General features: G+C 40.3%; 1 protein-coding gene across 1 annotated transcript; it reads right to left on the bottom strand.

Moving 5' to 3' along the window:
• Positions 1-204: 204 nt before the first annotated feature.
• Positions 205-6271, bottom strand: LOC103043334 (serine/threonine-protein kinase pim-3). Its single transcript, XM_015601062.3, has 6 exons — positions 5744-6271; positions 4170-4279; positions 4018-4068; positions 3557-3920; positions 2373-2549; positions 205-1861 (listed from the first exon to the last, which is right to left on the bottom strand). Exons 1-6 carry the CDS (start codon positions 5829-5831, stop codon positions 1677-1679), a joined length of 975 nt encoding a protein of 324 aa, XP_015456548.1. The 5' UTR covers positions 5832-6271; the 3' UTR covers positions 205-1676.
• Positions 6272-11833: the final 5562 nt, after the last annotated feature.

Raw genomic sequence — 11833 nt, 5'->3', positions numbered from 1 at the left:
GGTAGCTTAGTGCAGTGTATTGTTTAAGAAAAGACTAAGCTTAATCCCAATACAACTAAATATTTGTCCCACAAGTACTACAGTGACCCACAGGCTGAAAACCATGGTCCTAGAACATGAAAATAAAGGTAAATCCCACCCCACAGCACTATTCCCTCATTTTAGTAGCCTTTATTATGCAGAGCAATAAAAGACGACAAAATGTTCTGTACAAATAAAAAGTTTAATTGAAACGTTTTGTATAAAAATAGGATCTCCATTGTGGTTCATACAGCTTGTGAACTATTAGAGAGATAGAGAACATCTAAACACTGGACTACTGCAGAGCCAGCGACAAGAATAGCCCATCCCAATTCTCTAAAACACTTCTTCATCTAGCAAATGGAGATTACACAGACCCGAAAAACAACAAAACCATGTAGTCATTTCTGATTAGAGCCGTTTCAAGGCAACCGATGACCAACAAGACAAGTTAAATAACATTCGTGGCTCGTCCAATTTAAGTAAACCTTGTTTTATTCCTTTTTACATTGACAACAGCTTCAGTGCATCCACCATCTCTTGTCCGAATGTAAAAATAAAAATGACAACAGGAATGCAAACAAAAGGCCATATAAAAGGTATGCAAAAATTTGGATTTTAAGCATGGACAATAAATAAAAAATAAATAGCCACAGAGTGTGGAATGTCTACATGTTACAAATAAATTAAATGCAAAAAAAGAAACTGTACACAAAAAACCCACACAAACTGTACAAGATTACTAAAGAAAAAAAAAAATCCATGAATATTGCATTGATTGTGCATTTTCACACCCAGCCCCCCAAACAACCCAGGCGGGGACCAGGCCAACGTAGTATCAGCAGTGGGATGAGGAGCAGAACAGGAGTGAGGGAACAGGGGTTCGAGGAGATTTGGGAGGGGGCTTTAAATATACCCTCTAGAAGGTACAGCGGTTGTACTGAATCTCTCTATACACATTCAGAGAAAGAAAGATCAAAGAAAACAGTTTTCCAGACCTGTGTAGGCTAAACTGTGACTGAGCAGCGTTAGAAGAAGGAGATGCAGTGTGAGTGAGTGAGTGCGTTTCAAGTATTTCTATTGGTCACCCCCTCCCCCATTGTAAGACCTCCCCCAGGCCGGATGGTCATTTGCGCACAGTGGTCGATGAAGGCCATCGCCACCTGCTGAGCAACTTCCAAAATCAGCTCGAGGGAAACTTAAAATAAAACAGAACCAAAAAAATTAAAAAGCAAAAATGATGAAAGCCCCCCAAAAAACAGCAGCTTTCAAAAAGGCACTCCAAATCAAAAATTAAAACATTTAAATAAAATGTTCTCCAAGCTCTATGAGAGCAGCCACATCTGTGTGGGAGGCTTGCCAGATGCATAAACCAGCCTTGTAACAAATAATAATAATAATAATAATAATAATAATAATAATAATAAATAGTGCTGGTAAGTCCGCCCGAACAGCAAAATGTTCCCCAACCAGGAAACGATTTATGAACCATAAAAAAGAACAAATAAAAAGATATAAAGGAAGAGCAAACTGTAATAAATTATGATTCCCTACAAGAGGAAAAACACAAAATCTGCAAGCCTGGCGATGGCAGGGCAGAGCAGATCAGAGGTCCGTTATGAGTCCCAGTCCCTCCCCATAGCAAAGGCCTTCTTTCAAAGGCTCTCCTTGCTGGAGCTCATGCTGGAAGTGTCCGTGCTGATGGTCCGAAGCCGGATGTCGCTTTCTTCTGCTTTGGACACTTCAGCGGGACGCATCCACGGGTGCTCAAATATCTGCTCCAATGTGGGCCTGTCTGAGGGTCTTAGGGAGAGGCACCACTTGATTAGCTGCTGGCACTCTGAAAAGGGAGAGAAAATGACAAATTAGCATTTTGCTGATGTACATTTTACTTATGAGATTTCTGCTGTTCTATATAATTACATCAAATTCTATTCTAGTCTATTTTACTCACTTGGACCATAGGAATATTATTATTATTATTATTATTATTATTATGTTGTTTATAGCATTTTTACACAAAGAATTGTAAATAATGTGTTAACCATTCTGTTTAGCATGTCTAGTGGCATTCCTCAGGGTTTAATTGAAGGACCTATGAGATTGTTGTAAAATAGGACAATGCAACGTAGCCATGCAAGTGAAATGAGGGGGATTGTATACGGAGCCTAAGGGTTTTAATTATCTAGTCTATGACATTTCTATAATCTGTCTTATCATCATAATAATACCTGTTTACCCTGCTACAGTAAACTAGGCAAATTTATTATAAGACTCCTACAGAATTTCCACAGTAATGCTGTTCTCTTTAGTCTACTGGAGTATGAGAACAGCATGTACAATACACACACCTGCAGAGATTCGCCTCCTGAAGTAAAGGCGCCCTCTGATGATCTCCTCGTCCTGCTCAAAGGGGATGTCTCCACAGACCATGTCGTACAGCAGCACCCCTAGCGACCAGATGGTTGCCGAGCGTCCGTGGTATCTGTGGAAACGGATCCACTCAGGCGGACTGTACACTCTTGTACCTGTGAGGACAGACCGAGACATAAACACAGGAGTTATAAACACAGGGACGTTACCACACACACACACACACACACACACACACACACACACACACACACACACACACACACACATGCAGAAATACACAACCCCCGCCCCACTCTATTCTACTCCACTCCAGCTCCAGCCCCCTCCCTGACTCAGAGCTCTATTGAGATTCGAACGGAAGCTCAGAATTAAAAGGGCAACAACAAAAAAAATCCTTCAGAAAAAAAAGGCCACATCACTCCCAACTCAGCTGTCTGCTCCTCCACACATCAGGCCCGCCCTCCTGCCCATCCCCCTAAGGGGCAGGAGGGGCAGAAACCAAACTGCAGGAGCAATGTGAGCCATCATGTGACCTGAGCTATCAGGTTTCACAACACACAGCTGTTACGTGGCAAAGGATCTGCTGGTTAAAATAGACTTTGTGTGTTTTCTCCTTCCCCCCTTCCAATTACAGCCTGGAAGGTTTTTAATAAAGGGTGGCTTAGAGAGCTAGCTGATTGTGTGTTTAGGAAGGTTGGGCAGGAGGCACGTGGCATAAAAGACTGAAATCAAAAAATGTCAACAGAAAACGTCACAAACTGAGCTCTGTGTGTGAGAGTGTGTAGAGAGAGGGAGAAAGGGAGTGAGAGAGGGAGGAAGGGGGCACTCTGATTGGTATTTTTGATAAGCTTGGGGCAAAAATCAGAACATATTGATTGTAAACTGATACAATTTACATTTACTACAATATATTTAGCTATAGTACTACTATAGGGCTGAATGTTTTTTTGTGTTTATTTTTTTTTTTTACCAAGCTTACTGATCTTACTGTTTCAACCATCTATCTACTTAACAATCCATAAAGGTGTATATACATATAAAAATGCGGTACATGCATGCTCTAATGGTGGCAATTCCCCAAATTCAACCATTCACACCACTCCAACATACACACATACTTTTAAATCTATGGATTTTAAACACTCTCAACTCTCCTTACCGTCAAAGTCTGTGTACACTGTGTCCTTAAGAAATGCCCCAGATCCAAAGTCGATGAGTTTGAGGTCTCCAGTGCGAAGATCCACCAGCAGGTTCTCATCCTTGATGTCTCTGTGAACCACCCCACAGCTGTAGCAGTGGCGCACAGCCTCCAGCACCTGGCGGAAAAACCCTCGCGCCGTGGCCTCGTCCAGAGCACCCTTCTCGGTAATGAAGTCGAAAAGGTCCTTGACCAGCTCCGGTCTCTCCATAACGATTAACCAGCCGTCCGGCCTCTCGTACCAGTCCAGCAGCTTGATCACACCTCGAAACGATGAGCCTACTTTCTTCAGCAGCACAATTTCCAAAGGCACCATCACACCATTCTGTTAGACATGGAAAAAAGCAATGTTTAAATCTCCTCATAAAGCAAATATACACTTCAAAAAGCATTTCTACATGAAATAAGCTCAGTCTACTTACAATAGAGCCCCATTCTGTGACTCTGTCTTTGGCCACATGCTTGACAGCGACCTGGAGGAACATAAACACAAACACAAGCTCAGCTACACCAGACCCAGAGAGCTAGAGCGGCTAAAGCCAACCGGCTTATCCCAGCAGGGAGTCACTCTTACCGGTAAACCGTCAGAAATGCGGCTGCCGGCGTACACCGTCCCGAAGCCACCGCTTCCCAACACCGAACCCACCTGATAGACTTTCTCAAAAGGCTCTGGCTCCACTTTCACTGAAGAAAAAACGAAGAAAGAAGACCAAAAAAATATCTATTAGCATTAAATCTCATTTAAAACATATTTGTATAGCTTTATCAATCGTTCTACCATAGTTAGTTAATGTTCATATGTAAATGTGCCAAAATAAAAAGGTATTTTAGTTTAGCTAATTAAAAGCACAATGTCAGCAAATGCTGAAGCATAAAGTAGAAGCATAACAGATGGTTATAGTATTTGGACAGGTAAAAATACTACTCAGCGTAAAGATAAGGCAATTAATGTTTTTTTTATTATTATTATTGTTATTGTTATGGCGCTACAAACTACACAAGCAGTTCAGGCTAGTAGTAAAATGTAACGTTACCGAGTTAGCTTTTAGCTTAACCTTACGCTTCCACAGCGGGCACAAACCAAAACATACAAGCACTAAAGGCGCCAAAAGCTCAATTTAACACCAAAGGACTAACGTTAACTATTTAAAACGTACAAAACACTAACTAAGCCAAAATAGCTTCACGTGCTAGCGACTTAGTGAATTAACGTTACCTGCAAAAAATAAACAATTCTACAAAAAAAGTCCTTAAAGCTTCATAGTAAAGAGCAAAATAAACACAAAAATAAGGTGATTTCCAGAAGTATAGCTAGGTTACCACTATTACCTTCGCGATAGGGATTCGTTTTAATCATTTAAACAGGTTATTTCAGACATATTATTGTATACGACACGGCACGACACGATAAGGCACACCCCTAGCCACAACCAAACACAGACTAGAATAGTAACGGTTAGCTTAGCTTCAGAATAGTAACGCTAGCTGCTACACCGTGTGTCCTCCGTGACCTATGCAATGCAGGTTATATATGGAGCAGGGAGCCATTTCCCAGATCGCAGAGAGAGGAGTATTGAATAAACGTTAGCTAACGCGAAATGTTTTAATGTTGATAATGGTAAAACAACCTTTTTAACAAATGTATAACGTTATATCATTTAGTATCGGTTTATGTTAAAATTCCGACAATACGCTATCAACGTTGAATCAACGTTTGTTTATTTATTTAGTTAAATGTTTTAAATGGTTGGGGCTTTGATTCTACAGTTAAGTTACTCACACTAACGTTACTACCTACTGTTTTTATTAAGAGAAAGGTGCTACCCTCAAGAAATTATAGTAATAATTATAAGTATTATGATATCCTTGCATTTAACCAATTAACAACATTTATATCACCGAGGTTTCATCCATTTTCACAATTTATTTTCTCTTCTTCCAATATTTTTTTTATTTCTTACACCTCACAATTTAAAATTTCCTTCTCCGTGCAAAAGGCAGAATAAAAAAATAAAATAAAATAAAAATAGGACAAATGACTGATTCCCTTTTTTCCGAAATTATCCCTAAAACAGTCATAAAAATAGCTAAGATTAATCTAGCTAGTTAACGTTAAAGGTTATCTAGTTGCATGGGTTTAAAGCTTACCAGGCTGAAGCTGAATTTTCACCGGCAAGTGATCCATGCTGTTTGGGTTGCAAATGTGGGAAAAAGAGCCAAACTTTGACAGCAACATATTTCACTGCTGCATGGACAAAACAGGAAAACGCAGCAAAAAAAGGAGAAAGGTAGAAATCCTGGTGTGTTCTTGCTCTGTGTTTGAGAGTAGTAAAGTCCAAAGAGTGAAAACACAGATCAGAAGAGGCACCGAGGCGAAGCTTGGTTTAATCCAGGTGCAGAGCGCCCACCGCACCGCCTCTCTGACCGAGAAGCACCGCTGTGCGTCAGCGCGGCTCCGGCGTGGTAAGCGCAAAAAACGAGCAGAAATACAATCCCCAGCAGCAGAGTTAAAATCCAGGGATGGTCCTCGTCCTCCTGGTGAAGCTGCGGTGTATCTTGAGACACCTACACGAACGCTATCTATCTACACAAGACCGTGCGTAAATAGGCGTGCGTATGTGTATATATGACCGTATCAATCAGTCGTGCTCTGTCTGTCTGAGCTTTGGCGCGGACTGCCCGACTCCTATAACGCCAATATTTTGACGCGTGTGCGGACAGGTATCCTTCCGCCACGCACACAAATCCCGTACAAAACCGCAGAAAACACGGGTCGTTTTGGAAATAAAAGCATATATACGCACAACACGCGACGTGTGCGATGTTTTAAGCTCGATAAAATGTTTTAAATCTCAATTCTTCGTCATATACTCGTGGAACTACTTTCCCCGCACACTCACACCACTGTCTGCACAGTGCGTGCTGCGGCGATTTGCAAATCCAAGCGTTCAGCCAATGAAATCGCGTTATGTAAATACAGTGCCGCTCCGTTCTTCCAATCGAGAGGCGGAAATTATCATAAATGGAATTTTGATTGCACGTGGCGCCGGTTTCCAAGATACGCAGTCATTTGTTTTTCCATATCTGCGTGGATGGAGCACAATAAACAGTGCAGGAGTGCAGAGGAATGCTGTGCTAAAAATATGATATTAGGGTATAATGTAGGCACTTTCTCTCAATGTAAAAAGATACATTTGGTGTTTATTTATATAATTATTTATTTATCTATTTATTTATTTAGGCCCACCACTAATGAGGTTCATAAGGGTCGTTTTCTTGGTAAGTCTGTAGCTTATTTTAAGTAGTTTGAGACTGTTAATTGCAACGAAGCCTTTTTATATATAAAGAAATACTGCGTAAACCTGATCCAGCAGATATGAATATAGTGCTATGCAATATATTTAGGCTCACCACTATTTTGGCCCACCACTAATGAGGTCCATGAGGGTCACTTTCTTAGAAAGATTAGTGAAGACCCTGTTAACTAATCTGATAGCTACGACCAAAACTAAACACATAAATACAGCAACTAAAATACATAGTTTAACTAAAACATTCATAAAAAATATCATATATGGTGACAGGCTTTAAAAAAGAAAGATAATGTTTATTTATCCATTTATCTATCTTTTTACTGATTAAATAATTGTGTCCCGCTATTATGGAAAGAGAATAGCCTATTTATTTATTAAGTTTTTTAAAGCTGGATGAATGTGATGAATTGCAACCAAGCCAACAAATGTGTGTACAACATGAGTGAGGACCCAGTCATCTTTAAAAATACAATTAAATACATTTTAACAAACAATAAAAGTAGAACAAAAACATCAATAGGAACTATTATATATATGAAGGAATAATTCTTAAGCCTGATCCAGCAGATCAAATACTACTACTAATAAAGCATATATACAGTAACTATATACAGTATATAAAGTTCCACCACTTGTATAATAAGGCTCATGAATGTCGTTTTCTTGGTAAGAGTATAGCCTTAATTTAAATAGTTTAAAGCTTGATGGGTGTTAATTGGTAACAATATGTGAAAAAGACTGAATAACCTATTAACTATTTAATAAAAATGTTGAAATGTTATATATGAAGGGATGCCTGCTCAAACACGCTCTAACGGATTAATTAAATATTAATAAAGCACTATTTAGGCCCACCACTAATGAGGCACACGAGGGTAAGCACTGTGGCATATGTCTGAGTTACACACTTAGCCTTTAGAGGGGGCCAATATGACAGTCTGCTACAGTCATGTGAGTGCAAATCATGGAGGATATAACCTTCTCTTATTTGACCTGATATTTACTGAACCCAGAGGCAAAAATTCCACGCATTCTCTGGCTTTCACTTCAAAGATAGTTGGTTAGCAATGAATAAATGCACATGCTTGTAGAGAAAGTTACCAATAAGGACTTTAAGGTCCATTTTAATACCACAATGAATACTGAAGATTTTAAAACTATGATAAATGGCCTTAGAGAAGCTTTTGCAAGGTTTTTCACACTGTTGTCTGCTGGTTACGTAAAAATGACTAAGCATGGCTAGCTGGTAAAAAAGTGTTTGACCAGTTTAGTTCTTAACCAGCATATGTTGGTGTTTTCATTGGAGCCTGATCAACCTAAGCAAGAAAGACCACAGGCATGACCAAGCTGCCCAGCTAAATAAAAATGGTTAGCAGGGCAGTTTTTTTTTTTTTGAATAAGCCAACTTGACCTGCAAGACCAAGTCCATTGACCAACATGACTGGCAATAACAAACTGGCCAACCCAGCAGAACCAGCAAGACCAAGCCAATTGACTAGCAATACAAAACTTTTTAACTACCATTACCAAGCAGATTGACCAGGAAAACCAAATTGATCATACCAGCAAGACCAAGATAGTGGATCAGCATGACCAGTATGGCCAAGTTGGGAAACAACATGACCAGCAAGACCAGGTTGGTCAAGCCAGCATGAACAGTAAAACCACTTTGGTCAAGACAACTTGACTTGCAAGACCGAGTCCACTGACCAACATGACCAGCAATACCAATCTGGTTAACCCAGCAGAACCAGCAAGACCAAGTTCATTGACCAGCAATACTAAGCTGTTTAACCACCATTACCAAGCAGATTGACCAGCAAGCCCAGCAAAACCATTCTGATCATACCAGCAAGACCAAGATGGTGGATCAGCATGACCTGGAAAACCAGACTGGTCAAGCCAGCATGAACAGTAAAACCACTTTGGTCAAGACAACTTGACCTGCAAGACCAAGTCCATTGACCAACATGACCGGCAATAACAAACTGGCCAACCCAGCAGAACCAGCAAGACCAAGCCAATTGACTAGCAATACAAAACTTTTTAACTACCATTACCAAGCAGATTGACCAGGAAAACCAAATTGATCATACCAGCAAGACCAAGATAGTGGATCAGCATGACCAGTATGGCCAAGTTGGGAAACAACATGACCAGCAAGACCAGGTTGGTCAAGCCAGCATGAACAGTAAAACCACTTTGGTCAAGACAACTTGACTTGCAAGACCGAGTCCACTGACCAACATGACCAGCAATACCAATCTGGTTAACCCAGCAGAACCAGCAAGACCAAGTTCATTGACCAGCAATACTAAGCTGTTTAACCACCATTACCAAGCAGATTGACCAGCAAGCCCAGCAAAACCATTCTGATCATACCAGCAAGACCAAGATGGTGGATCAGCATGACCTGGAAAACCAGACTGGTCAAGCCAGCATGACCAGTAAGACCACTTTGACCAAGCCAACTTGACCTGCAAGACCAAGTCCACTGACCAACATGACTGGCAATACCAAGCTGGTTAACCCAACAGAACCATCAAGACCAAGCCCATTGACCAGTAAGACCAACATGACCAGAAATCTGGTTAACCAGCTTAGCTTCCAGTATAAATTGTCTTTTTCCTAGTTTACTAGTTTTTCAACCACGTTCAAGAGCATTGAGGGTCAGAAACCAAGGCCAGTTGCTGTCCAGCTGTTTGTAAAGCATTACTGAAGCTACTCTAGACCTACAGTGGGTTAAAGGGTTGGTTAAACAGCTTTATGTATGATTGTATACTGTTTATATGATTTCCTGCATGAGCAATTAGATCACGTTTACAATTATGTCGAATTTTGAGGTCATGAAAGCTGGCCAGCATTAAAAAATAGGTCTGTGTGCACTTTTCAATGCTAGCGCTTTGGAAATACCTGTACACACAAATACTCTTAACTTATCTAAAGCGTTTGAAGTCCTAATATAGGTATTTTCCGACCTTCTGTTTGAACCGTGCTCGTGGTGACCTTGGGCCGTATTTGTAAAGTGTGTGCTTGCCCTCGTTTTTATCTTACCTACTATGATAAGCAATGTATACACTAAAGGGCAAAGGGACATAAAGAGCGAGACCAGTGGCAACAGCGAGCGCTATCTTTCCGTTCAACAAAATTATGTAAATGTCACTCTATAAAATCCACTCATGAGTAGACCATAACACAGTAACTCTTCTTGTCACATCTGTCAACTTTAGTATGTTGATGTTTGTCACAGCCAGCTGAGCTCAGTGTCCTCTGGCCTATAGGTTTAACTACACACTACAGAATAAGGGTTGCAAATTGGTTCTGTATTGGAACATATTATTCTTGCATATGTTGTGTTTCTTTACGTGTTACAAATGTTTATTTTAGTCATACAACCTATTAACAAATATGTTTCTTTAAAAGAATTGGAATATTATGTTGTAATTGTGCTTCAAAATATCTACTTCAGAATAATAATAAACTTCTTTCCTGTCAGATGCAAGTTCTGTATCTCTCAGCTTGTCAAAAAATGCATGTGCACAGCTGTTCATGATGGGCAGCTTATGGTGAGAATTGGGTACTCTGCAGTTGTGTAAAAGTCAGTTACACTCAACAACTATGGTGGAAGATAAGGAGCAAATACTGCTTTAACAAACTATGCTTTTGAAATGGTCTTTAAGTTAAACATATTGCAACAGTTTAACCTTAAAATGTCAGCTTTATAATTATGTTGGTGCTCCACTGACAATAATAGCGAGAATGGCTTTGCTATCATTCCTAATCTGGACCACAACTCTGCTACTGCTTTATGTAACTTTGGTGGAGCTGAACAAAACCTCATACCAGAACTTTATAATGCTGCATAACCTGGACCATATCATAACTTTACTGCCTCAGTCAACATTCTTCTTTTACTTCAGTTGACAAATCAGCTTATCAACAAATGCACGTGTACAGCTGTACAATGGGGTTGCAAGTGTTTCCTCCAAAGCTGTAGAGGGAGCTCAGGAGCACAAAAACACCAGTCTTGCATATTGCGTCTTCAAGGAACTAAAAAAGTAGTCAACCCTGATTGGCTCTTATTGCTAAAACTCAGAACATGAAGAGCCTAAGATTATTGACTTTATTTAATTAGGTACAAATTACAAATTCAGACTTTCACATAGTCACTCTGTCCAAGAGATGTTCCTACACTCCAACCAATGATTCTGAGTAGGCTCCAGACTCCAGACTATAACCTTGACCAGAAAGAATCACATAAGACAATACTGTATATAGATAGTTTGGGAAAATCCTATTTTTGAGATGTTTTCTTTACTACAAGCCTTTATACGTGAAACACAATGCAGACCACTAATGTCTGTAAAAGAATGCTGAAATTGTGCTGACTTTAATTTTCGTTTATTTATTTTAATCAATTACGGACCACCAAAACTCAGGACTGGAGGCATCTAGGCATGTTTAACATCTGCGGCATGCACAGCTGGTCCACCAACTCTGCATGTGAACGTCGTGAATGATGTGGTTGTTCGCTGCATTCGTGGGAAGTTATGATCAATTCTTTATTTATATACAGCAGGGCCTTGATCTGGCTAGAGGAAGGCTTGTGGGAAGCTCCTAGCTGTCCGCCATCAATCCTCCGGGATTCCTGGGATACTTGATATTTTCTTTTTCGCTCTAATTACTGCTTTAAGACGCAAAGCAATTTGGGCTGGAATAGTTTGATAAGGGTCTAGGAGCACTTTACATCTGTAATTTGAGGTGCCCTTTTCTGGGTAGGCATAAAAACCATGAAACCACACAAACCGAGGGGTGTGACCACATCAAAGGTCAGCTCTCTTTTTAGCCTTCACGGCCACATCATTTGGGGGACTGACTGAAACTTCTCCAAAGCTGCTCCTGCTGGAGCTCCGAGCCGGTGGAC

The sequence above is a fragment of the Astyanax mexicanus genome, chromosome 2, assembly GCF_023375975.1.
Source record: "Astyanax mexicanus isolate ESR-SI-001 chromosome 2, AstMex3_surface, whole genome shotgun sequence".
In the NCBI taxonomy this organism is placed as follows: domain Eukaryota; kingdom Metazoa; phylum Chordata; class Actinopteri; order Characiformes; family Acestrorhamphidae; genus Astyanax; species Astyanax mexicanus.
This window is presented reverse-complemented; position numbering and strand designations above follow the sequence as displayed.